General features: G+C 37.8%; 1 protein-coding gene across 3 annotated transcripts; it reads left to right on the plus strand.

Annotated features, from left to right (window-relative positions):
- Window positions 1–27,768, plus strand: sec24d (SEC24 homolog D, COPII coat complex component). 3 transcript variants are annotated; one of them, XM_038267504.1, is made up of 23 exons: window positions 1–114; window positions 2,376–2,572; window positions 5,691–5,793; window positions 6,013–6,149; window positions 6,281–6,868; window positions 7,727–7,848; window positions 8,018–8,129; window positions 9,387–9,514; window positions 10,920–11,058; window positions 11,141–11,256; window positions 13,158–13,282; window positions 15,626–15,817; window positions 15,969–16,062; window positions 16,633–16,749; window positions 16,874–17,044; window positions 22,435–22,534; window positions 22,631–22,776; window positions 22,853–22,991; window positions 23,478–23,596; window positions 23,678–23,857; window positions 23,972–24,166; window positions 24,309–24,398; window positions 26,943–27,768. In XM_038267504.1, the coding sequence occupies exons 2-23, from the start codon at window positions 2,422–2,424 to the stop codon at window positions 27,081–27,083; spliced, it is 3,405 nt and encodes a 1,134-aa protein (XP_038123432.1). In that variant the 5' UTR covers window positions 1–114; window positions 2,376–2,421; the 3' UTR covers window positions 27,084–27,768. The 3 variants fall into 3 exon arrangements, with proteins under 3 accessions (XP_038123432.1, XP_038123434.1, XP_038123433.1); XM_038267506.1 differs by having other exon boundaries at window positions 22,438–22,534; XM_038267505.1 differs by having other exon boundaries at window positions 90–180.

Here is a 27,768-nt window from a genome sequence, read left to right on the forward strand (position 1 = left end):
CTTTCACTGCCCGTAAAGATGGCTGATTTGTCGTGACCCAGTGCACTGTGGAGTTTGACGTGGCACTCCGGTTTTCTACGAGAAGAAGAGGAGCTTAACTGTCTCGCTGTTCAGGTAAAGAACCCTAAGCAGGGATGATGACACCTTTACAAACGAACTGAAATATATTTCCTCCTTCAGGTAATGATTTATTTGAAGCTCTGTTTCACAGCTGGAAACTTTGCAGCGCTTTCCTTTTACTCACAGAGAGAAATTAGTATAAAGTAATATAATGTCACGGTTTTATTAGAACGTTTATTAACGTAGGTTTAAGAAAATACGGAAATGATAACAAATTTTCAAACAGCAGATCTGGAAAGTTGCGTTTTAATTCATAAATAGCTGTAACGCTTTTCTTTTAGCATCATAACGGACTTTGACGTGGCAATTTTCGGAAGTTGCGCAGTTACTTAATAAGCCTTGAAGTCCAAACCACTAAATTGTCAACATTTGCAAGTTAAGCAGGGCAAAACGTCTCACAATAATCGATTTCCGGTGTTTGATAAAATTGGATGACACACAGCTGTGGCTTAATGATCCAGCTGTGCCCAGTGTTCTTGTTTTAATAAGTTAAATTAGTTGTTTGTTTTTTGATTCACTCAGTTTTTGTGTGTGTGTAAATATATACTTTAGGATACTTTTAAATTTTGATTTTTTTTTTTTAAAAAGCAGAAGGTTGGATGTAATGTTTATTGTTATTATCCTTTAATAAAAGAGTTATAAGACACATAACTTTTTTTTAAAGTAACAATTACATTTTTGCAGTTTCAAACTGCAGGTAATATTGCAATTGCTCAACTTATGCAATGTGAAACAGTTTTTTGTTGTTTTTATTTTTAAAGAAACGCTTTTTTATGCTCCTCAAGCAGGGGCGTAGCCAGAATTTTTTATAAGGGTGGCCAGGCAATAATCAATGTACACTGAGGGGTGGCCCAAAGCGGATCGGCACCAGAACTTCACGGTCAATCTACACTGTTTCAACAGGAACATTGTCATCCATATTTTCTTAACAAAGACAAACTATACTTTACTACAGCCTTTGCTAACAAATAGATGCATATATTTAAACATTCGTAATTTCTAGATAAATGGTATAGTTGATAAAATTCTTTCAGTTTTGAGTTCTGGGGCATAAATCTTTTCCATTGTCATTATTTACCTACTTCTATCAATAAACATTCTGCCTAAAAGTGATATTAACAAGAACTAATATCTGCATAAATATTATGCATATGCATATTTGATAAGTTTTTATTAAAACTGTTATTTATCTTTAATTTCACTGAAGACTCCTAGATGACTTGCAGATGCACAGCATTTTCTCTTTACCCCATATAACACAGAATCTAGCTTTGAAAAGAGCATGAATTCTGTAGTTATCATTTTTGATGTTAGTATATTGATGTGTATATTTACCCACAAAAAAAATGTTTTGAATATTCCACCTAAGAGTATTACGGTTGCCACCATCAGTATTAGAGGGAAAAATGGTAGGGATGGCCACAGATTGGCTAAGGGTGGCCATGGCCACCCCTGGCCCCCCATCTCCGCCACTGTCCTCAAGGCAAAGTATGTTGGAAGAAGGAGGCTACAATAGTTTGCCAACTCATACATACACTGCTGTTTTGCATTCTTATTAGAGTCCTGTCATTCCAGTATCATTGGGTGAAGATGGTCAAAGAGTTGTTTTAAAAAGGTCAATGGCCACACCCAGGTTTTATTAATGACTTACCGGCAAAATTAAGATTTCACTTAAACAGAAGCTGCTTGACTGCACAAAGTAGGCAAAACAATGTCATATAACAATAACAACATACTGTTATGGTCCTATATAAAAATAAATAAATAAAACAACAAAGAAAACCATTTCAAAGCTTGCATATTAGCTGGAAACAAGGTGAGAGACACACTGAGGACTACATCATCTAAAAGTTTAAATTTAATTTAACAGCATTTTAATATCTGAAATACCCAAGTTAAAATGTCTAGAATTAGTCAGATATGACTGGTGCATAAAAGAGTTGATAAACTTCACTGATTCGAGCTAATCGGTTGAATTTAAGCTTTTAAAGTGTGGTGTTTCGTAGATGAAAATGTCCAACTCATGCAACATTGCTTTATCTGTTAGAAAGTAAAGTCGAAGGTCTCTCCCACAGCATTGATAACAGAATGAGGTCAAATCTCAGCTGACTTTTGTGTTGCTTGTTTACATCTGTTTTAAACTGAATACAACAATAAATGAACCACGAAACAGGGAACTACAAGCACAGCTATGTAAGTACTGTTTTATTATACTTTTTCATTCATTTGATGAGCTTTATGTTTCTCCATTTTAGCTTGATTAACATTCCCAACTGGTATGAGCAGAGAGTGACAGACAGAATGAGCCAACAGGGTTACGTAGCTGCACCCCCGTATTCCCAGGCCCAGCCGGGAATGGGGAGCTACCAAGGTGGGTTTGGAGCTGCCCCTGCCCAGCCCCTCTATGGACACTATGGAGGACCACCTCAGGCATTTAGTTCTCCACCAGCAGGTACAGTCATGTTATTTTTCAAATCTGAACAAATGTTATTTTCGGTTGGTTATCTTGTTTTTTTGTTTTTCACACAGTGTGCAGGTTTTGCAGATATTTTTACATTCACTTTGAATGTCAAGATTTAGCATTTTCCTAAATTGTTTGTGGAAACTCCCATTTATTTATGATCATCATTGAAAAAAACAGAATCTTCAAAATCATCAAAAACTTAATAATGAATTGAAACGAATTATCCCTTTTACAACAAGCTATTTTCACAATGTTTTTGCATCCGGTGTTTATATATTTTATAGCATGTTATTTATTTTGCTGATAAGCATTATATGTATATATATATGTATCCAAACAATAGTATCCAAACTCCTTGCACATTTTTATAATAGCCTTAAACTCTTTGTTTCATTGAATACCAACAGAAAATGATGGATAATTATGAAAAATGGGGAATCAAATAATGCCTGGTTTTTAATTTTAGTTTTAAAAAGAAAAATCTGGCAAGTATCAGCAACCATATGTGATTTCATCTCAGTAAAAATCCATCAGTTCTGTAAAAGCCTCAGAGGTTTTTTAGAGAACATTATTGAACAAACAGCTTCATGAATTTCAATAAACAAAATAATCTAGATAGTTGTGAAAATTCAGGTAATAAAATATTTATTTAGGTTCATTTAGTTATAGTGATGATAACTGTAGGATTTGTTGTGCACTTGATAAATTAGGCATTTAGTGAAGGTTTATGGGAAGTTAGACTTAAAAAGACATTTTAAAATGTGTCATAAGTCATATAGATGACAACAGCAAACATGAAGATTGGAGTTTGTTCATGGGGTAACAATGTACTTGGTTTTAAAGCACAATGGATATTAAATGCACAACAATCCGTGTATCATTCGTTCTTTCTATTTTCAATTGCCAATCAAAAAACAAAAAATAAAAAATTGACTGGTTATTTTGTTTTTTGTTTTTTATGGTTAAACCAAAAACGAAAAAAGGATTTGTTTTTCATATATCAATTCTAAGCTCAGATCAAGAATACGAAATGGAAAAACGGACAGCGACGCATAATTTGATTTTAATATTTAATCGGTACAGTTTACGTGACCCGGAAATAGCTCTTAGCGCAGCAGTTGGGGTAATGAAGTGGCTACCATGGCGACGCTAGAACCATACACTATGTTGATCGAGAAGCTGTTTGTTGTTGCTAGTTAAAAGTACAGTGCACAGAAAAGTTTCAAGACAAAAGTTATACCTGGAAAATCCTGCTGATTTTCTCCGTTGTCATATCCTCCTCCTTAAGAGTCACACGCTTGGATCCTCGAAATAACACGTAACTGTCCATGGCTGATAGGTCCGACTGCCTTATCTGGTGCAGCTTGATCGAACGTGGTGGGGGTAAGCCAATTGTTTTTTTAGCTAACGCTCCACCAAACTTCCGGGTCACGTAAACTGTACCGATTAAATATTAAAATCAAATTATGCGTTGCTGTCCGTTTTTCCATTTCGTATTCTTGATCTGAGCTTAAAATTGATATATGAAAAACAAATCCTTTTTTCGTTTTTGGTTTAACCATAAAGAACAAAAAACAAAATAACCAGTCAATTTTTTATTTTTTGTTTTTTGATTGACAATTGAAAATAGAAAGAACGAATGATACACGGATTCACAACATACTTTAAGATTCCGTATTTACCTTTTGACAAAGTTTTGAAAACCCGCCCACTTCCCAGTGATGCACTACCTTGTGTTGGTCTATCACATAAAATCCCCGATTAAATACGTTTAGATTTATAGTTGTAATTTGACAAAACATATAGAAGTTAAATGCATATAATTTACAGAGTGTAATATTTAGAACCATTTAGGTTTATACCTCATTGTTTAGGACAGCTACAAAAGATCAGATTATATTTCTGCAACTGCACACATCAAATGTCGCTTGCGTCTGGTTGCTAAGCAGTTTTGCTGGTATGCTTCTGCAATGTCGGTATGAAATTTCTAGGGATGCACAGCTGTTTCCCGCACAAGAGCAAGGGGGAGCCTATTCGAGAACCCGCTTCCAAAACAATAATGGCGCATTTGCAAGACATCACGGTCACGGAGATGGATCTAAAGTTGCTAGACATCGAAGAGGAACAGGTTCTGAGCTAACCTTCTCGATTAACCTTTCAATGTAGTTGTCCATCGTACTTGTTCCTCGGTTTTTAAAAATGGCGCACCCCGGCACCAAATCGAGAAGGACGACCACACAGACAGCTGGAAATCATACCAAGAACCAATCACAGCTGCTTTTTGTCTGCCCACTTGAGGTCTGTGTGGGTTTGCGACCGTCCCGACGCGTAGTCAGGATTTTTTTGAGGTGTGCGACAACGGTTTCAGAGCATCTGGGCGGGGGGGCATGGTCGCGGTCACAGAGACAGATTTGACGGTTACAGAGGCTATGCGTCAGAAGCATAAATTGGCCATAATGCTTAAAGCTATAATTGGTCTTGCCTAACACTGATTTTATTCATCTTAGTCAGCCAGGATGCACTCTAATCTCGGGTCTGAACACAGTCAGTGATTCATACCTGGATTTTCTCTGGATTTCAGTTGTAATAGTCTATACTTTGGTTTCTTCAGTGTTTGCTCTCTCATCTGCAGCTGGTTTAAACCAAAACGGTCCGACTTCTGGCTTCTATCTACCACAGACTTTATTTTTACAGGAATTCAAAGATTAGGTTATCTTTATCTTCAAACTGTTAAATAAACGGAAAGCTTCTTATGTATCAGATTATCTGACTTTTGTATACTCCCTTTCAGGAAGTATACACCTGTTTGTTTTTTTCTGTTGGTTCATAAATGTATTCTTTCTATATGCTAAATGTATATAATGTTTATAAGTTTATATTTTTATGAAGTCCTCTTGTTAAACATCCTTTCAACTTGCTATGTCCACCCTCAAATCACTCAATGAACCTACTCTGCATTCTTCCTCTTTTCTTTGTCATTCCCAGCACCAAATTTAAATTCTTTAATCAAATACATATCCAAATATCTAAGCCTTGTTCCCTCTAATTTTGACAATATGCAATTATTTAATGCATATCTAAAGAAGAATGTCTGCTATCGTTGCAGGTGTAATGAAATCACCAGCTTCCTCCCCTGGAGGAATGCCACCGCCTCCTGTATCCAGTCAGTACAATCCCAATGTGCAGCAGAATGGAGCTCACCCACAGAGGTAACGTCCACGAGGCAGCAGCTGCTTGAAAAGTGGAATTCAGTAAAACCATTACAAAGAGGGTAGCGATAATAAAAAAAAAAAAACTGTCATGCAACATGAAGGCTCTTCAGTGCAAATACTTAAAATATTATTGTACAGATAAATTGTTCTTTGATCTGTTGCTTTGGAGAAGTAGAATAACCCACCTGACCACTTGGATTGGATTTATATGTACAGGCTTGCCTCTCCATCAGCTGCACCCCCAACTTATGGCCAGCCTTCGCAGTCTGTGTACAACAGCATGGCCTCACCTGCACCACCTCCAGCACAGCAGCTAACTAATCAGATGAGTGCTATGAACCTAGGTGGCTATGGTAAGGTTGTTAGTTACTAATGCTTAATTGTTGTAGTCTGTTTAAACCTTAAAGGACAAGGATTTAAAAAAAAAAAACAATACTCATTTTTGATACTTAGTATTTCTTAATTCTATGATTAAATTGCATAGCCCCAGGTGCCATGCAGAGCCCCCCACCTCCTGCAACAAGCTCCATCGCCCAGCAGCGTTTCCAGACACCACCAGCAGCAACGGGTCACCCGCAGATGCATTCTGCCCCACTGTCATCACACATGGCCCCTCCGATTTCCCCACCACAGTCACCCATTACGAACATGCAGGGATCAGGACCACCAATGGGGGGACAGTCAATGACAGGACCACCAATGGGAGGACAGTCAATGACAGGACCACTGATGGGGGGACACTCAATGACAGGACCACCGATGGGAGGACAGTCAATGGGAGGACCACCGATGGGAGGACAGTCAATGGGAGGACCACCAATGGGCGGACAGTCAATGGCAGGACCACCAATGGGAGGACAGTCAATGGCAGGACCACCAATGGGAGGACAGTCAATGGCAGGACCACCAATGGGCGGACAGTCAATGGCAGGACCACCAATGGGAGGACAGTCAATGGCAGGACCACCAATGGGAGGACAGTCAATGGCAGGACCACCAATGGGTGGACCAGGATCTTTCCAGCAGCCTGGTAGTGGACCCGCTGGTCTAGAAGGCTACCCACAGCAGGCAGGTAAGTAGCGAGCAATAAATTCCACGACAGATTTTCTATTGTTTTAAATTCTGTATTATAAAAAATCACTAAATTTAGGATATTTATTTATCTTAATACCAGAGTTTATGATCGATTCAAGGCAGTTTAAGGAGCCATCTCCAGTTTTCCCCTCTTAGATCCTCAAATCCCTTTGAATAACCTTCTCTTTAGTACGGAGGTCTTCAACAGGGGGTCCGTGACCCCTAGGGGGTCCACGGAGGTACTGCATGGGCGTCGCAAAAGTTTTGGTTGATTAGACTTTTTTTTTTTATTCCTCCCCTGCAATTTTTTCCACTAATTGAAATGTCTTTAAATACACATTAAGATGAATTCAAAACACTGTAGTAAACAGATAAATGAAAGCAGAAGATTTCTTTCAGTCATCAATGCACTAATTTAGCGACACACAGGGGCTCTTTCAAGCTGGGCACTGTTTCATTCACAACACCTGTCCCATCAACCAGGAATCAGAATCAGAAATACTTTAATAATCCCAGGGCGAAATTACTTTCGTTGCATTACTCCATCTGTAATAGAGTGACTATAGGACCAGTTTGATATAACACTATTTCATACAATATATCTACTTAGGGGGTTAGATGACAATAAGATAGATGATAGATAAAATAATGTAATCATCCCAGTATTGATTTATATATGAGTTTATGGAATGATGTCAGATATTTCTTGTTATAGCTCTGTGTGAAAAGGGCTGAAATTTAGTGGGATCTGCTTCCAACAAAGATGAAACATAAAAGGGGAATAAAATAATCAGAAGTGTTTAGTTGTAGCCTGTTTTATAACACTGTGCTTATTATGCATTTAATATGTGCACAGGTCAGTTTGGAGGACTCATGTCTGGGCCTCAGCCAGGCATGCAAGGGGGCTTTCCTGGAGCACCAGGAGGACTTTCTGGTCCCCCTCAGAAAAAACTGGACCCTGATTCTATACCCAGCATAGTGAGTATCTGTAGACTGTATAATATATACTAAACATGGTTTATAAGCCATATTTTTCGGCCATAATTTCTGCTGCAATTTTTATTCTAACCCAAATGCAAAAAACACATCTTTTTTATTGTAAAGGATTACTGGAAAAGCTTTTTAATCTCTAACTTGTTTGTTTTAGACCCAAGTTATTGAAGATGACAAAGCCAGGCTGGGAGGACAGGTCTACAGCACAAACATCAGAGGACAGGTCCCGCCGCTCGTCACCACAGATTTCACAGTTCAGGATCAAGGTAACAAATATGGCCAATCTGTAATAATCCGAGATAAATATTCAGATTGCTGGTTTGTATTTTATTGATTGATCGATCAATAATATTCTTAATCTTAAGTCAAATCCTTGTTTTTATAATTTGAAATTCACTTACGTGTGTTTTAATAAATCAGAATCCACCAGAACTTTGGAGCTTTAGACCCAATAATGCTATTATTGCAGTGAGTGAACGCTAATGAGTGATCTCACACCATAAAAGTATTTTTTTTGTTATTAGAATATAAGAAATAAAATATGTTGGTTTGTTGTTTTTGTGGAGTATTTTCCATTTAAATGTAACCTTCATGTAACCTTTGGTTAGAGTTTAGGATTTCTTAAATTTAAAAAAAAATAAACTTAAAAGAATATAAGATTCAACTTTCTTAATTATATATATAAAAAAAAACATTGTATATAGTGAGTATGTATAGAAATTGAAAAGCTCTCTGCTTTCAAAAAATTAAGGTACATTTCTTTCCAAATAGATCAAAAATAGTTCATGATGCTGTTGTCCTACTTTTGTTAAACGTAATGTGGCCAAAACTGAGAGCCTCTGCAATTTGAAAAAAAAAAAAAAATTTAAATCCTCATCATATTGAAGAACAAGTTAATTGCCCAGCCCACTTCTGATTAAATAAACCTTTTTGATAAGGGATAAGTTTGTAATACTGAGGGATTGGTAAAATGAAATTTAGAGCTAAACGAATGATTATTTTTCAAATCGATTATTGGGTTGATAATTTTTTTTGATTAATCGATTGATTGGATTGCCAAAGAATCCTTAAAGAAGAATTTTTACGAAATTAAACCAGGTGAAACTCAAACTGTTCCACTTGAGGAGTTCTGGATAGAGCATATTGACGGACGAAAAAGTGTTTTTCATCTTAAGTCCAAAATGTTTAAAATTATTTTACGATTTTGGTATAATTACTGCTCTAAGTTGGTTGCTCTGTCAGCTAAAGAGGTGTTTGAGAGTCTCTATACTCCAGTTAATGATTAATCAATTACTAAATTAGTGGACAATTATTTCAATAATTGATTATTCACGATTAATCCGATTAATTGTTTCAGCCGTAATGGAATTCCTTTCAAGTGCCTGCATAATTAGCTACTGTACCCCTTTTTGAACACAATAAATAATTTCCAAGTGGAACAGCAGTTTTTGTCATTTTGAGGTAATGTTTGATGTAATATTACAGTTTATGAAAAATACTGAATGTTGTTTTGTTGACTTTAGGGAACGCCAGTCCAAGATTTATGCGCTGCACGACCTACACCCTGCCCTGCACCGCTGAGCTGGCCAAACAATGCCAAGTGCCTCTAGCCTCCATCATTAAACCATTTGCTAAGATGCCCAAAAATGAGGTAAGCTACCGTCTTATTCAGACCATCAACTAGAATAGGAAGATAAAGTTACAACTAACGAAAAACCAAAATAAAAATCTCCTGCTTGTCACTTCTAATGCCTTTGATTAAATGAAAATGTTTTGATCTTGGTCAAGCATTACTCAAACAGTAAACACTTTTCTTGGACATTCTTTTTTTTGTTTGAAATGTTCTTCTCCATTAGAACAGTTGCTGATGAGATCCAAAGGGAAAAAGGAAAAAAAAAACTTTTGTGGGATTACTGCATTAGCTCTAAATTATACAGTCTCTCCTCAAAGATGTTATTCTCTCCTCAATCAGTTTCACTTTTAAGGAACATTTAGATCAGCAAAGCTGTCTTTCTGCTTAAGTGATCACATAGAGCTTGGAATTTGGTTTTATTTAAATGCAATTGAATCTATCATTGTTCTGTGCTAGTTTGTCCTGTAAGTAACCTCTTCTTAAATAATTATTGGAAGAAGAGATGTTTTTCCCCTGCACTCACTCTGTCCCAGCCACTTCATGGCCTTTTTAGGAAATGTTAGCTTTCCCTCATCTGGCTTCTAGACTGTTCACTTAGTGTTAGACCTGCCAGGGCAACCAAACAACAAAGGTGGTTTAAAAAAAAAAAATCACATGGGATGAGATTAAATATCCTCCTATGGGGCATGAGTGTGACATCATGTAACTAGCACTAATCTGTGAATCTAGAAACATCTCTAAATACTGAACACTTTTTCTTGTCTCATTTTTCAAGTAGCAAGTAATCTTATTTAAAGCAGCTTTAGTTTCTCTTTTTCAGAGAGCCTTTAGTTAAACTTGATGGTCGCCGTGACGATGGTGGTGTGCTCTAGTTTAAAGTAGGGTTAGATTATAAAAACAGCATTTACACTCAACCTGCGGAAAAGGGAAACTGGATGGAAGAAAATATTTGTTTATTCCAGAAATCTAGCATTTATAAAAGGCTAAGTCATTAATGAAAAGAAGATGTAGGAAGTCCTGTTTGCATATAGATGACTCAGCAAATGTGAAATAAAATGTTCTTATCCAATGTCACCAAAATTAAACTGGGAAAAAATTTTTTACTTGGATTTCACATTGAACCAATGGTTAAACATGGTGGTGGCTGCATCATAACCATCAAAGCCAGAGAACGGCACAAGAAGGAGGTTCTAAAAAGAAACTCTATAGTTTACGCCTATCATATTTCTTTATGTGAAAACATTTGAAAATGTTGTCAGTCAATTTTACAGTACTGTGTTAAAAACAAAAAAAGTTTTCTTTGTAAAATTATACTGAGGATTTTGTGGTGTCATAAAACATAGACGATGTGGGCTTTAAATTCATTGAAGCACCTTTTACCAACTTAAAACAAACGCTTTTTCTGCGTCTGCCCTCTGTTCAGGCTCCTCTGTATGTTGCCAATCACGGTGAGACAGGCCCGATCCGCTGCAATCGATGTAAGGCCTACATGTGCCCCTACATGCAGTTCATCGATGGAGGCCGTCGCTATCAGTGCACTTTCTGCAACTGTGTCAACGAAGGTATGATGTGATGAGATGGAACTATAGATATTAGAATGAGACAATAGTAGAAAAATAAAGTTGTTTCCTTTCCCTCCTCAAGTGCCAGCCTTCTACTTCCAACATCTGGACCACATGGGCCGCAGGGTTGACTTCTACGAGCGGCCTGAGCTCTCCCTGGGATCCTATGAGTTTGTTGCCACACTTGATTATTGCAAGGTACACAACAACAAACAAATCTATCTGTCTGCTGTTTTTCAGCACACAGACAAACAAAAGATCAGTTGACGTCAGAAAAAACACCTGAATTCATCAGCGGTTTCCGGTTCATTGCTGATTTTAGGCAGTGATTAGTAAACACTATAGTCAGATTAATTTATAGGACATTTAATACTGTAAGCGAAACTTTCCAGAGACTGTGTTATTAATTATACTGATTAGTCTGACTATAACAGATAGTTGGGGAGGGGGTTAAGCTCACTAATCAGAAGGCGGTGGGGAGACAAATGATCTGTGTCCCCATGACGACTGCTACTAAGGAAAACAACATGAAAGGCTTCAAGTTAGCTGGCTAAGCTGAGTCACTGCGCTGATCTATTTTCACTTTGTTTACAGCAAATGAAAAACAGCCATGACAGCTAAATCTGTCAAACACAGATACAAATCTAGAGGTTTTTGCCAGACTAAAACAAAATGATGATGTTGACTTTTCTGTACAAATGAAAATCTGTACATTCTGACATCCACATATGTTCAGCTTCCTTTGACTGTCCCCCTTATCGAGGTTATTATCATTAACCAAAACTAATGAAACAGCAGAAACTAGAATTGAAAAAAACATTTTTCTTACCTGGAATAAAAATAATAAAACTAGACCTTGCCAAAAAAAACAAAAAAAAAAACAAAAAAAAGCTAACTGAAATTGAAAGACGAGTTTTAAAAATTAAAAAATATCACTGAATTTTAAGAGAGAAACTGCTAGTTTTTTGTTTTTTTCTTTATCGTTTTGCCAGTGCATGGCAGGTATAGCAGTCAGGTGCTGCAGTCTGTCCTTTTATTCCCTTAAATTATTCATTTACTTTTTTTTGTCTTGGCCATTGTATCTAAGTTGTATTATATTAAAGACTAAAGCTAATAAAAACTAAACTGAAACTAAGAATTTTCAAAATTCAAAACTAAGCTAATATCTAACAAATACTGAAAAATATTTAAAACTGAAATAGAACCGAAAACCAGAACTCAAAACTAAATAAAAATGAAAGCAAATTATAATTTCAACATTATTTAAACCTTGATGCAGAGTGCTTGCCTCTAGAACATTTAAAAGTCCCCTAATAATTAAACAGATTATAAATCAATGTGCATTTCTTCTCATAATATGCAAACTAGTAGATTGCTACAGTGAGATGTTGTGCTGATCCACCTGCAGCTGCAGTGGTGGGCGGTGCCTGCTGCGCCCCAGCAGAGCAATGCTGCGTTTCATTTGGTGGAAAAACAAAACACTCTGCCCATCAATCGATTCGGCTTGTTAAAACAGCCGTGTGGGAATCCTTCCCAATTTGGTTATCTCAGCCCTGCTTTCAAAGCTGGCTTTCTGTCTGCTGGCTGGGCCGAAGCACCGGTGTTTACCTTTCAGGTCGATGACAGCGTCGGAAGGATGCAGGGTTCACTTTTTTACAGTGCTTTTCTTACATATATGTGCTACACTGAATATAAGGCCAGTGGTAAAAAGAAACAGTTTGAAAGCAGGGCAACGGTTCACCTTTTAACAAGGCAGTGTCTTTGTCTATCATTTTGATCAAGATAAAACACTTCAAGTCTGTTTTTGTAATGTGGAAATAAAGTATAAATCAGCAAATCACTGTATGATCAAGGAAAATCAGATCAAATCAATGTGTAACGATTATATTATTTACAAATACCAGTTTTCAACTTGAAGAATAGTCAGATTTGGAATGTTTTAAGTTTCAAACATGCATGTATTTTAATTCATGTATTTTCCTCCTGCTTCATGAACATGTTCATGAAGCAGGAGGAAATCATTTTTAAATGAGCTGTTGAGCTTTTCATCTCTATATTAAGAAAAAAATAAATCAAACAATTTTTTTTTCTTTTTCCAGAACAACAAGCCTCCCCATCCTCCAGCCTACATCTTTATGATTGACGTGTCCTACACCAACATCAAAAGCGGACTGGTCAAACTGATATGTGATGAACTCAAGACTCTGCTGGAAAAGCTGCCCAGGTACACACCTTAATAATACAAAATTATTTGGTTTATTCTCAGTCTAACATAGCAGGCTAATAATAATAATTACTAATAATTGAATCCAAATTGCAATTATTTTCAACCCAAATTGTGATTTATTTATTTTTTTCCACTTTTATCGTTATTGTTTTTGACAATAAAAGATACAATGCACAAAACCAAACAAAGTGAACACTCGTCGAAACCCAAGACAGCAACAGGTTGTCATGATAGAAAAGTCAGACAGTTTCCGAGGCCAATTTGTCTTTAAATTGAGCTTTTTTCAATCACATTGGGGAAATTTACATCTGCATTTAACCCATCCCCTTGGGGAGCAGTGGGTTACCAACATGGGGCGCCCGGGAAGCAGTGTGGGGTTAAGGGTCTTGCTCAGAGAGCCAGAGTTGCAGTCTGTGGGAGTGGGACTTGAACTCAGAACCTCAGGATTCCAAGCTCTATGCCCTAACCACTAGGCCGCAATTGCCCTAAGATTCATCAGCGAAAACAAAACCTGCTTCTCTGAGAAACATCAACTTAACAGGTTGTTCTCAGAGTCAAGTGAATTTCAAATTTCCTAGATGTCGAGTTGTCACTATCAGTGAAACCATAAACGGCAGATCTTTTTGAGTGGGAAGAAAAGACCGCCTTCAGTAGGAGGGGAAAGAGACGCTTTGATTTATCTTTGCACTTCTCCAGGTTACTCCTTAAATGCTTCTTAAGGTGCAGCAACAACATTCGCTGCTTGGATGCTTACAGAAAGATATTGTAGATAAGAGTTTGTTTAGTTTGAAATACTTCATGATGAATTTATTTAAGATACTTTGTGGATGAAAAGCAAACATGTCTTTTTTTTATTTCATGGTTTGAGCAAAGAACTAAAGATCAGCTCCCCTGAAAAAGTGTTTCTTTTTTTTTTTTGCAGAGTAGGTTTGGTCATAGTTTTTCAAGCTCAAAACATTGCAATTTCTTTATCATTACACACTTCTCACTTTATCTGAGTATTTTTATTTGATTCTTCTTATTGTTCTGAAATGGATTTTAGTGAATTTAGTTCAGTCTCCTCTGTAGGCTCATGATAACTAGAATAGAGAGATAGAGAGGTTATTTTTTCCTGAGTAGGTTCATCACAAATATCCACTCAGATGAAGACAAACATTAACAAACAAACCCATCTTGAATCATACTCCAGTCCCGCTGGATGTTTATACTCGCCTGTTTGACTTGGATGGTCCTTTTGTTAAACAAAACGATGGTTGACGGTAAAGCCGGACCCAAGGTTAAGCCAGGTTATTTTCTGTTTCACGTCACGCAGCTTTAAATCAGAGGTTTTCAAAGTCAGATTTACTAAGAATCCTCACTTGTAATTTAACATTTAGGTCATGAGTCATTTCAAGTTTAAGGTAATTTATTGGACCTTGTTCTTTCCAGTGTTGGAAGATTATACATCACACAGCTGTAGTGAATAAAAAAAAAAAATAATTCAGCACAAAGGTCTGAGGTTACTCAGGATCCATTTCTGTAACTTCTCAGTGATTGCTATTTGGTTAAGTACATACGTACATAAAAAACAAACCTTTTTAGATATCTTCAAGCTTCTGATAGATTAATTACTGGAAAGTTTTCTTCTCCAGGCAAAAAACATTTTCCCTGTTTATATCCCAGTTTAGGAAATCTAGAAATGCACACAAATGAAAAAGATTTAAGGAAGATGAGTTCTGTTGAAAAACATAATCAGTACACCATAGCTGTAATGCACCTTTAGTGTCTCCATACATGATGTGTGTTTTACCATGGAAGCCTTTATTTAAATGTTTTTTAGCCGTTTTATCCGACCAGCTGCAAATTTTTGTCAAGCTTGAAGGTGACAGTTTTGGAGCCTGGGTTTCTCTCATCCTGGGGCATTGACTCTATTTTGGAGACGGACATCATATTTTTAACCAGGATTATTTATATTGGAGTCTGTATCCATATTTTATATTGATTATTTGGCTGATCCTAAAAATTGACTAAAGTTGCATGTCAAGTGAATTTCCACCCTGACTAAAGAGCAGAACAATAAATCCCAGAAATCAAGGATTTTCTAATCAGAATTGTAGTTTTGTTTTATACATTAAGAGAACAGGATATAGGTAAGTAAATGTATTTATTTTTCTCTTTATGGGAAAAAAATACTCTTAATAACCCTGACAACTAATCCATCTAACAATACAGTCAGTAATTTTGTTTGTAAATAATTTTTTTTCACTCATTTACTGCAGCTAATCTGAAAATGGTTGAGACCTAGTTCCTGTCTAAAAGGTCTTACATGTGATTTTTTTTATTATTATTTTTTTCTTTCAGGGAGGACGGAGCAGAGACCTCTGCAATAAAAGTGGGCTTTGTTACTTATAACAAGGTGCTTCACTTCTATAATGTGAAGAGCGCTCTGGCCCAGCCCCAGATGATGGTGGTGTCAGACACAGCAGAGATGTTCGTCCCACTACTCGATGGCTTCCTCGTTAATTACCAGGACTCCAGGGCCGTTATCTACAAGTAGGAATCATCCTTTATCTGAAAAACGAGTAGGAGACGTGTGTTATTGTCGTATCTATGGTCTGCAAATTATTTTGTAGAAACTGAGCTGGTGGAAAACTGACTTGTTGCTCTAAAGGACAGCCTGTAATCTTTGCTCTCTTCTCTTCAGCCTCCTGGATCAGATCCCTGACATGTTTGCTGACACCAACGAGAGCGAAACGGTCTTTGCTCCTGTCATCCAGGCTGGAGTGGAAGCATTTAAGGTTAGCATCAGTCAGACATCTGTCAGCATGAAGGGGGACATACTGTAGCCACACTTCCTGTCCTTTCATGTTACAAACACAGCTTTGGGTTTTATTTACACTGGAATGTGTGTTTATGTGTAAAAATTAAGTGCTCAGGTTTGCTCCTATCTGACCAGATTTCTGTCAGAAAACAGAGCTCTGTTTCATTTTTTATCACCTAAACCTGTTGGTGGTAAATTACAGGCAGACAGATTCCATTCACTGTGGCTGGCTAGAATTAGAAAAAAAGGGTCTGCATACAAACACAAGCTGAACTTGATAAGGTCTAAAATATGTAAGACATTTAAGGGATACCAGTATGTTTTCATTGCTTTGTATACAGTTACTTTAGTTGAGTTTAGGTAGAGCTAACAGGCTGTTTGTTTCTTGGTGGAAGATCAGGGTTCACAGTTATCTGTCATTCTGAAGCAACGCAGCAGAACTAGATTATTTAATTGTCCGTTTGCCCAATTCAGGATTCTTTGAACGTATTTTGTGTTAGAAAACAATGAGAATCTGTAAACATATGATCTATTGTCATCCCTCCAGGCAGCAGAATGCAGTGGGAAGCTCTTCATCTTCCATTCGTCTATGCCCACTGCTGAGGCTCCTGGCAAACTGAAGAACAGAGACGACAAAAAGCTGGTCAACACTGACAAGGAGAAAGTGAGCTGCCTTCTTTTCTATTCACTTAAATGTCCTAGATATTGCTTTGAATTGTTTGCTTTAAACTCTGTTTATGATCTGATATTGACAATGACTTACCAAACATTTCTGTTTCCATACATAGACTCTGTTCCAACCACAGAAAGGAGTGTATGAGCAGCTATCAAAAGACTGTGTGGCACAAGGATGCTGCGTGGATCTCTTCCTCTTCCCCAGCCAGTACCTAGACCTGGCCACCATGGGAGACGTGCCTTCACACACCGGAGGCTCCATCTACAAATACAACAATTTTCAGGTAAAGATTTCAGCCCAGCCTCTTGTCAGTGTTGGCAAATGCGTTTTCAAAACACAGATCACAACCCTGAGGTTTGTGTTAGAGGTCATTCTGTTTACAGTTTATGTGCTAATTTATACTGCAGAACTAGAACCAGTTTGGAAACAGCTGAAATTAAAACTCACTTAAAGAATTATATACTTTTTGCTCTATGCTCTAGTTAAACATCATTTAACTAGAGGACTAAATTTAACACTAAATCTGATTGTTTCATCTTTACTACATAGTTTGATCATGACATGTTTTATAAAAACTAAATTATTTTGGAATGTAAAAATATTCCAGAAATATGACCTAATTATGCAAAAAAAGTATCCACAACTCAGTAGGACAGAAAACTCAAACATAAAAAGGGTTGTAACAGGGACCCCTTTTGAAGGCAATAAGCTACAACCCAGTCTCATGGGAAAATGTACCCCCACTACGTTGGTCCACACTGCAAAACGTAGTGGAGGTACATTAATGCCCATTTTTTTGTGGTACTGTTACGTTTCTTCTGCCTATACGCTTTCTATTGTTTTACGTCCTAGTCACGTGACTTTCAAGATTCCAGCTGGGAGAAGAAAAAAAATATATATATGGCCGACATTCGCTCATTTTTTTGTGGAAAGATTAATGACTTGAGTTTGTTTTTGCATTAAAATGAGTTTTGATTACATTTCTAGTGAGAAATGTATAGTTTGTTGCCAGAATATTTACTCAGGGAATGTACATATTCACTTGCTTGTTCGTTTCTTGCAAAGATTTTTCAAGATAATGTGAAACTGTAACATTTTGGTATAAACATGGCTGAGATTTCTCTAACTTTTAGTGGGAAAATCAATAATTTCAATCAGTTTCTGCATTTAAATGGGTTTTGATTACATTTATAGCGAGAAGTGTAGGGTTTATTTACATAATATTTACTTAGTGAACATACATAATCACCCGCTTGCTAGTTTTTGCTACGGTTTTTCGGATCTCGTCAGGATTATGTGAAATTGCAACGTTTTGGCTGCTACCCATCGCCTAGCATTTAGCTGCCGCCCCGATTCAACATTGAATCCTTTGTGATTTAACTCCATCTGACGGATCAAACCCTCGCCACTGCGTGCGTTGCGTCTGAGGTTGATTTTCAGATCAATGCATTACGTCGTGGCATACGGGAGAAACTAATTAAACTAGTTAAAAAAAGGATCATGGGTTAAGATCGGATGTGTTTTATTTGGAAATCTACCGGATCCTTTGTGCAATTAACTTCCTGTTTGGTGCGATCTCATTGATGGGTTTTGACCAGATTTTGACCAAAGAGGAACTAAAAAAAAGCAAAACAATTTAAATACACAACCAGCATATCTGGAATCAATGACAGAGAGCATACATAATCACCCGCTTGCTAGTTTTTGCTGCGGTTTTTCGGATCTTGTCAGGATTATGTGAAATTGCAACGTTTTGGCTGCTACCCATCGCCTAGCATTTAGCTGCCGCCCCGATTCAACATTGAATCCTTTGTGATTTAACTCCATCTGACGGATCAAACCCTCGCCACTGCGTGCGTTGCGTCTGAGGTTGATTTTCAGATCAATGCATTACGTCGTGGCATACGGGAGAAACTAATTAAACTAGTTTAAAAAAAGGATCATGGGTTAAGATCGGATGTGTTTTATTTGGAAATCTACCGGATCCTTTGTGCAATTAACTTCCTGTTTGGTGCGATCTCATTGATGGATTTTGACCAGATTTTGACCAAAGAGGAACTAAAAAAAAAACAAAAAAACAATTTAAATACACAACCAGCATATCTGGAATCAGTGACAGAGAGCGACTGGGACCAGAAGTTTATTAATTTCTCCCCACTGATTTCCATTCAAAATGTTTTCGATCCCACCGGGCTCTAGGGAAGGGGCGGGCATACCGCCACCTACTGTTCATGAGTGTGTAGCAACATTGTTTTACATCTATTAAATTCTATTTTTTAATTTTGTATTCTGAAGATAAATAAATAATGCTTTCCTTAATCTATAAATATCTTTTATATTTCCTTTATTTCCCAATAATCCTTTAAGACTCCATTCTTGGCCTGTCCTCTTTTCAATTTCTTCCTTTCAGGTTCATATGTTTTGCAGTTCATCAATACGTGTTCTATATTTTCTATCTCTCCACATCCTTCACATTTATCATTATTTTTCCTCCCTATTAAGTATAAATTGTCATTTAAATAAGTATGACCTACTCTTAATCTGATCATTATTATTTCTTCCCTTCGGTTTCTCTCATTAATATTTCTATTTAAAACTGACTTTTGTACTTTATATAACCTTCTTCCTTTTTTATCTTCATTCCACCTTTTTTGCCATTTTTCAATTTCTTTCCTCTTAATAAATGATTTTCCTTCCCCTTTCCCTAAAGGAATTGTAATTGTTATTGCCTCCTCTAATTGCTAATTTGTCTACTACTACTACATTTTCCCACTTTGACCTTTTAAGGTTAGCATATTGACCAAAAGCTGACACCAAAAATAAAGCAATCGATTATTTCCAACAATATGCTACATTTAATGAAGACTAATACAGATTTTACTCTCTTATAAGAATTAGTTTCAGGTTTTATAGGGGAGAGTTTGTATCGGCAGTCATCTGGGAATCTTTTATGTATTTTCTGGTAAAGAACAACCTCTCAACCCATTTAATGTAAATGTTGCGTCGAACCAGAAAGTTATTTGAAGAGCATAGATGCATAAATATATGCATAGCTTTAACAAGGGCCTCATGAAGGTCTGTTCTGTTATTCTCTTTTGGAGAATATAGACATCGTGGGCATTCATTTCCCTGATAAGCTGGTGAAGATTCTTAGACATCCAGGTCATAATCATTCCAAAAAAAAAAAAAAAAAAAAAAAAAAAACTTTGGACTTTGTTTTTCAAGTTTGAAGACTTCCCATTCAAAATTACAGTAGCCCAACAAATCCTTGTTTTGGCTAAGAAAATATGCAAATTGAACCTGATGCCTGATCCCAATAGCTTGACTCTGAACCGAATTTGATCCCTATTACTTTTTGGCCACATGCACATTATTGTGCTGCCTGGTCAACCCTAAGAAAATGTTCTGGAACTGCCACTGAACTGACACCCAATGCATGGAGGGTAACCCAAAAAGGGCCATTGTTAGAGAAACTGGGTGCCTACAAAGTGCTGTTTTCAAGCTAATTAATCGAAAGTTAGCTGGAATGAAAAGTAGACAAATAACTACCCATAGCAAAACATATGAACCTGAAAGGAAGAAATTGAAAAGAGGACAGGCCAAGAATGGAGTCTTAAAGGATTATTGGGAAATAAAGGAAATATAAAAGATATTTATAGATTAAGGAAAGCATTATTTATTTATCTTCAGAATACAAAATTAAAAAATAGAATTTAATAGATGTAAAACAATGTTGCTACACACTCATGAACAGTAGGTGGCGGTATGCACGCCCCTTCCCTAGAGCCCGGTGGGATCGAAAACATTTTGAATGGAAATCAGTGGGGAGAAATTAATAAACTTTTGGTCCCAGTCGCTCTCTGTCATTGATTCCAGATATGCTGGTTGTGTATTCAAATTGGTTTTTTTTTTTTTAGTTCCTCTTTGGTCAAAATCTGGTCAAAACCCATCAATGAGATCGCACCAAACAGGAAGTTAATTGCACAAAGGATCCGGTAGATTTCCAAATAAAACACATCCGATCTTAACCCATGATCCTTTTTTTTTAACTAGTTTAATTAGTTTCTCCCGTATGCCACGACGTAATGCATTGATCTGAAAATCAACCTCAGACGCAACGCACGCAGTGGCGAGGGTTTGATCCGTCAGATGGAGTTAAATCACAAAGAATTCAATGTTGAATCGGGGCGGCAGCTAAATGCTAGGCGATGGGTAGCAGCCAAAACGTTGCAATTTCACATAATCCTGACGAGATCCGAAAAACGTAGCAAAAACTAGCAAGCGGGTGATTATGTATGCTCTCTGTCATTGATTCCAGATATGCTGGTTGTGTATTTAAATTGTTTTTTTTTTAGTTCCTCTTTGGTCAAAATCTGGTCAAAACCCATCAATGAGATCGCACCAAACAGGAAGTTAAATGCACAAAGGATCCGGTAGATTTCCAAATAAAACACATCCGATCTTAACCCATGATCCTTTTTTTAACTAGTTTAATTAGTTTCTCCCGTATGCCACGACGTAATGCATTGATCTGAAAATCAACCTCAGACGCAACGCACGCAGTGGCGAGGGTTTGATCCGTCAGATGGAGTTAAATCACAAAGAATTCAATGTTGAATCGGGGCGGCAGCTAAATGCTAGGCGATGGGTAGCAGCCAAAACGTTGCAATTTCACATAATCCTGACGAGATCCGAAAAACGTAGCAAAAACTAGCAAGCGGGTGATTATGTATGTTCACTAAGTAAATATTATGTAAATAAACCCTACACTTCTCGCTATAAATGTAATCAAAACCCATTTAAATGCAGAAACTGATTGAAATTATTGATTTTCCCACTAAAAGTTAGAGAAATCTCAGCCATGTTTATACCAAAATGTTACAGTTTCACATTATCTTGAAAAATCTTTGCAAGAAACGAACAAGCAAGTGAATATGTACATTCCCTGAGTAAATATTCTGGCAACAAACTATACATTTCTCACTAGAAATGTAATCAAAACTCATTTTAATGCAAAAACAAACTCAAGTTATTAATCTTTCCACAAAAAATGAGCGAATGTCGGCCATCTATATATATTTTTTTCTTCTCCCAGCTGGAATCTTGAAAGTCACGTGACTAGGACGTAAAACAATAGAAAGCGTATAGGCAGAAGAAACGTAACAGTACCACAAAAAAATGGCCATTAATGTACCTCCACTACGTTTTGCAGTGTGGACCAACGTAGTGGGGGTACATTTTCCCATGAGACTGGGTTGGCTAGTGTGTGTATCACTGAAATTCTCCCCTACATCTTCAGTTGCCCTCTAGTGGTAAGTGTGATTACAGTGCGATTAATAATTAAGACCTTGCAGCTAACTCTATTCAATCAATCTAACCTAGAGGTTAGACTGTAGTTCTCACACCTGCTGCCGCTGCCCTGCATATTTTAGATGTCTCTCTGCTGCAGCTCTCCTGATTCAAACAAGTGCATGACTTCCTTAGCAGCCTTCAAGTGCTGTAGAGGTCTGTTAATTGTTACATTATAGAAGTCAGGTGTACGGCAGTGAAGATGAATCTAAAACATGCAGGGCAGTGGTACTTGAGGACCAGGATTCAGAACCACTGGGTTAGACTAATTGTATATACGAATTGTAAATAAAACCAAATAGTGACAGTGGTGCCATCTGCTGGCAGGTGGAGACAGATGGAGAGCATTTCCTCAGAGACTTGAGGAAGGATGTACAGAAGAGCCTTGGATTTGATGCCGTAATGAGAGTTCGTACCAGTACAGGTAAAAAATAAACAAAAATAAAAAAATTATTATGTGTGGTGTTTTTCTCCAGAGCTCCATATGACGTTCTGTATGTGATTTTAATTTTTCCCCCAGGCTTCAGAGCTACAGACTTCTTTGGTGGCGTTTACATGAACAACACCACAGACGTAGAAATGGCAGCTGTGGACTGTGATAAGGCTGTGACAGTGGAGTTCAAGCACGATGACACTCTCAGCGAGGAGACGGGAGCTCTTATACAAGTACGCATTTAAGAAGCGACACCTGCTGAATACGCTGACATGGTTGTAGAAAACTTGTAATTGTTCTGTTTCCCAGTGTGCCTTGTTGTACACCACCATCAGCGGGCAGCGACGCCTCCGCATCCACAACCTCAGCCTGAACTGCACCTCGCAGCTGTCTGAGCTGTACAAGAGCTGCGAGACCGATTCACTCATCAACTTCTTTGCCAAATCAGGTCAGCTTTGGTTCGCTTAAAGCTAAACGCTGGATAGTTGAAGTCTCCTCCAGTTAAGGGGATGAAATCAGATCTAATGTGAAGCCTGTGGAGAATGTAATAAAGCTCATGGGCTGTTAGAAACCAGAGCTGTTAGAAATCTGAAAGCAGCAAAAACCAAAAACATTCAGAGTTTTTTCAGCTCAAAGCAACAGAAAATGAAAACATTAACATATCTTTGATCAGTTTTAGTTGTTGGTTTCTTTCATTTAAGGTTGGAAGAAATTGCCTATAAATATTTGTACCTTGCCGGCAGAATGTTGTGACTCTAATCATTCAAACTGGATTAAATGTGAAAGAAAACTGAATCAAAGTTTGTTCTTTAAGAACTGCTCACAGCAGTGGTTAAACATTCACTCCTTGTTTCTAAAATCTGTCTAGAGGTTTTAAGAGATGCTAGTTGAATGTTTACAGCATTAAGAGGAATCCTTTGCACTGTCCCCTCAGCTTACCACGCCATCCTGAACCAGCCGGTGAAGAACGTCAGAGATATCCTGGTCAACCAGACGGCCCACATGTTGGCCTGCTACAGGAAGAACTGTGCCAGCCCCTCAGCTGCCAGCCAGGTCAGGGAAATTCAGAAAAAAAGACGTGTTTGCATTTTGGCATAAAGGTTTCTGTGTAACTGTGTTTTTTCTGGTCTGTAGTTGATCCTGCCCGATTCCATGAAAGTTTTCCCAGTCTATATGAACAGCCTGATGAAAACAGCTCCTCTAGTGGGCAGCACTGAGCTCTCCACAGATGACAGGGCCCACCAAAGACTATCAGTGATGGCTATGGGGGTGGAGGACACCCAGCTGCAGCTCTACCCACGCCTCATCCCTCTGGTAGGAGTGAGAAGACAAACTGTTCATGGTTACTGGTTCTTTGATTAAAACATAGCGGGAGTTTAAGCCCGTGGGGCTTAAACAAAGCAGTTAACTGTAGATTCTGTCTTCCAGCACAACATAGATGTCAGTAGTGAGGCAGTGCCTGCTCCGATCCGCTGCTCTGCGGAGCGTCTCACCGACGCCGGCATGTTTCTGCTGGAAAACGGGCACTCCATCTTTCTGTGGCTGGGCCAGGCGTGCCCCCCAGATGTTATCCAGAACCTCTTCAATGCACCCTCCCTCGCCCACTTGCAGCAAGGACACATGGTGAGAAGTCCTCTATTCCACCTAAAAAAAAATCTTTTTTTTTTTCGGTTGAAGAATCATTTGGATGCCAGACGATGCTATAGAACATTCATTTAGCATCACAGACTCTTTTTTTAGACTTGAACCTGCTTTTTGTGTTCAGTTTTCCCTGCCAGAACTGGACAACCCGCTGTCCAAGAAGGTCAGATCCATCATCAGTGAGCTGCTCGACAAGAGGCCAAACTCCATGAAGGTAATGGAATGAACTGGTAACACTCAGCCTTTTCCCTTCCTCAATCCTCCCACTTTATTTGAGGGAATGTAAGCATAGAAGACACCTATTTTTATGATGAAGCATCAGATATAAGGATTGTATGTGATAGACCTATGCAGAGTTGTTCATATTTGAAAATGAGGCGTAGACCTTAAGTTTTTCAACTAATGATCCTTTTAGGACCACCTTCAGCAGACCATATTATACTTCAGTCTCTCTCAGCTGAGATTCTTTCCAATTCTTTACTCTCTACATTTCAGATCATGGATAGGATCTGTTAACACCAGCTTTTAATTCTTATCACATATTCCGAATTTGAATTAATTTGATCTACACTATTCCCTTTTAGCCTTGGTTTTAAGTTTACGGCTGTTGTCCAGCTAAAAGAAGAATCCAAGAAATATCAGAGGCCACAGTTTTTATACCCAATATAATGAAAGCTAACTAGTTCACTCTGATAGAATCTGTTTTTGGAGTGGCAGAAGTTTACCCTCTCCTCTCCTAACGTGGAATTTGCCCCTTGAATTTATCGATTAATCTCAACAATAAACTGAGCAGAGAAAAGCTTCCTGAAGGTTTAAACCCAGGATCTTTTTGAAGACCAATACAACCTACATAAAGTATTTTCTTTCAACACCACAGAAATCTGATATATCAAAATGAGATGATGCATGTTAAAAATAAAAATGCCCAAATGATGTTGGGTATAATTCTTATTGGGTGTAAAGGGCTGGTTATACTCCTGCAGCAGTGTGTCGCAGTGAGCTTGACGCAGACAGTTTTGATTTATGCTCAATATTGAAGTGTGGTCTGCACTACGTTATTCCACGCTACAACACAAGAGGGACAATCAGGAACTAGCTGTGGTCTAGATATGGCCGAGGTGGTGAGGAAGTGGAGACAAGTTTGTCAGACAACGGAGGGACATGAGGACGAAAAAAACGGGGATCCAGGTGGAAAAAGGGTCCCAGCGTTCTCATGCACCTCGCTCTTCTAGCTGATCCAACTTCTCGAGTTGTTTTCCACAATGGCAGTCATACAAACAAAACAAGCCGGCAAGCGCATGTAGATTTTACCAATCAGAAGCCTCCTGTCTGCTGCACTTCCTGCAGTCACCTACAATGTGGGAGTGGTGCAGCAGAGTGTCTACGGAGAGGGCAGGGATGTCTTTGGTCCACTGCAATACCTACGCAGATGATTTAGTTTCGAAGTATAAATCAGCCTTAAGACCCCAGCACAGAAAGATTTCGCTGCTGCACAAACCGCAGATAAAACTATCCAAAAAAACGTCACTGATTCCAGCTATTGCATCAGGAAAGTAGGCTTACCACTTAAGCTTTTTCTTATTTTTTCATCTTATTAAAATAAATTATGTATTAATCAAATGTTTGTAGAAATGAACAGTTTTTTACTTATTAAAATGTGAAAGGGTTGCTTAAAACTGTATTTTTAATTAACCTTTGAAGAATAACCTTTTACTGCTGTTATAGCCAGATGACTTTACTTAGGTCTTCGCCCTCATAAGACAGCTATCTCACCGTTCCTGAAGAAAAAGATTCCCCCAGCATGCCACCACTGTGTTTCACTGTGTGATTAGTGTATTCAGGTCGATGCTCACCATTTGTTTTTCCTCCTTTCATATAACATATCGATGTTAGAGTCTTCTGGGGCTTTAACAGAGAAACTGGATTAAACTGAGATTAAACTATACTCTAAACTCCACTTATTAGGTGAAAGTAATGGATTAAACTGGATTTTATTTGTTTTTTTTGTCATAAAAGGGGCTTTATGCAAATGAGTGACACACATTTCATTTAGTATTAGTTTAGTCATGAAAAAAATCTAGCTGTTTTGCACTTTGTTACATGCAATCCCAGTAAAAAAAATGGACATTTGTTTGTAGTTTGAACAGGAGTTAAGAGGTTAAAACAAGTTACATATTTTGAGAGGTGTCATGTTGTTTTGAAGTTTGTAGAGGACCCAAATGCTGAAGCTTCTTCCAGATATAATAACAAGTGGTTGGAAAAGAAGCAGAAATCCAGAAACGATTAATTAAGGAACACCTAAACCAGAACAAAGGGGAACACATAGCTTAGGGAAGGAATGAGGAGAATCCAGCAAACAGTAACTGCAGAGGAGGACTATTTATTCCAAACGGAACAAAGAATGGAGTAATCAACTAATTGGGAGCACGTGTGGGCAGAAGGATCTAGAAGGGGGCTACGGCTAACAAGGGGGCAATGGAGAGTACACAAGAAATACATTGAAACTCAAATACAATCAGAAAACAACTAGAATGACACAAAATGCAAATGGAACAAATTACCTAGAAAACACAGAATGACAAATCTGAGTGTAACTGAAAATTAAAATGAAAACTTAAACAGAACCAAAACGCCCAGAAACAACAGAATCATGACAGTGAATCACTTTGAATCTACAAGAGGAACCCTCTTTTTTATGTGTTGTTGCATTTAATAACTTAAATCATTTGACATTCATAATTTTCTCTTCTCTGCACAGCTGCTGATCGTCAGGCAGAAAGACAAACCAGAGATGCTGTTCCGTCAGTTCCTGGTGGAGGACAAAGGTTTGCACGGCGGTGCCTGCTACATGGACTTCCTGTGCTATGTTCATAGAGAGATCAGGCAGCTGCTCACCTAAACTTCCATGCCTTACACATTAAAGGTGTCCTATACCGAGGTTATAAGAGTTCCAGATGAAAACAGTCTTTAAGAGTCCAAAGCCTTGTTATACACACAGTATGACCTAAAAATAACCACTTGTCATTGCAGTAAATAAGGCCTACTTGTTGTGGATTGTTGTTGAAATTATTTTTGGCCTGAGCAATAAAACATTCAAATTTCATTAGGTTTGGTACGTTTAAGATCTTGAAAAGACAAAAAGGTTATTTGTAGGCTGTACTCTATACATTCTGTGTTAATCTTCCAAGAAGAAAAAAATATTTAAGTTGTTTTTTTTTGTTATTTTTTAAACAATAAATACTCAAACAATATTTAAATGCCTTTCAGAGGCACGTCTTACATGTTTATATTATCTGACTGGAAAATGCTTTATAATAATTGCATAATATTTGAAAATGTCAGAATGTCGGTGAAACAAGCCCCCATCAGCAGGAGTTGGAAATCTATCCTGTTTTTAACTCTAGTAGTGATTCAAAGTGTTTGATACACCCATGCCTCCCCTGAAAGTTGCATTCTTTGTCCTTTTATGGCAGAGCTTCCATCTGCACAACCTGCAACCATGCAGAAAGAGCTTTGTTTTGGTGTTCGGAGCTCACAATGAAGTGAATACAGCTGTTGCTTGGCAGCAAACGTGGGGAGGAAGA

The sequence above is a fragment of the Cyprinodon tularosa genome, unplaced genomic scaffold, assembly GCF_016077235.1.
Source record: "Cyprinodon tularosa strain WSP-4 unplaced genomic scaffold, ASM1607723v1 ctg674, whole genome shotgun sequence".
In the NCBI taxonomy this organism is placed as follows: domain Eukaryota; kingdom Metazoa; phylum Chordata; class Actinopteri; order Cyprinodontiformes; family Cyprinodontidae; genus Cyprinodon; species Cyprinodon tularosa.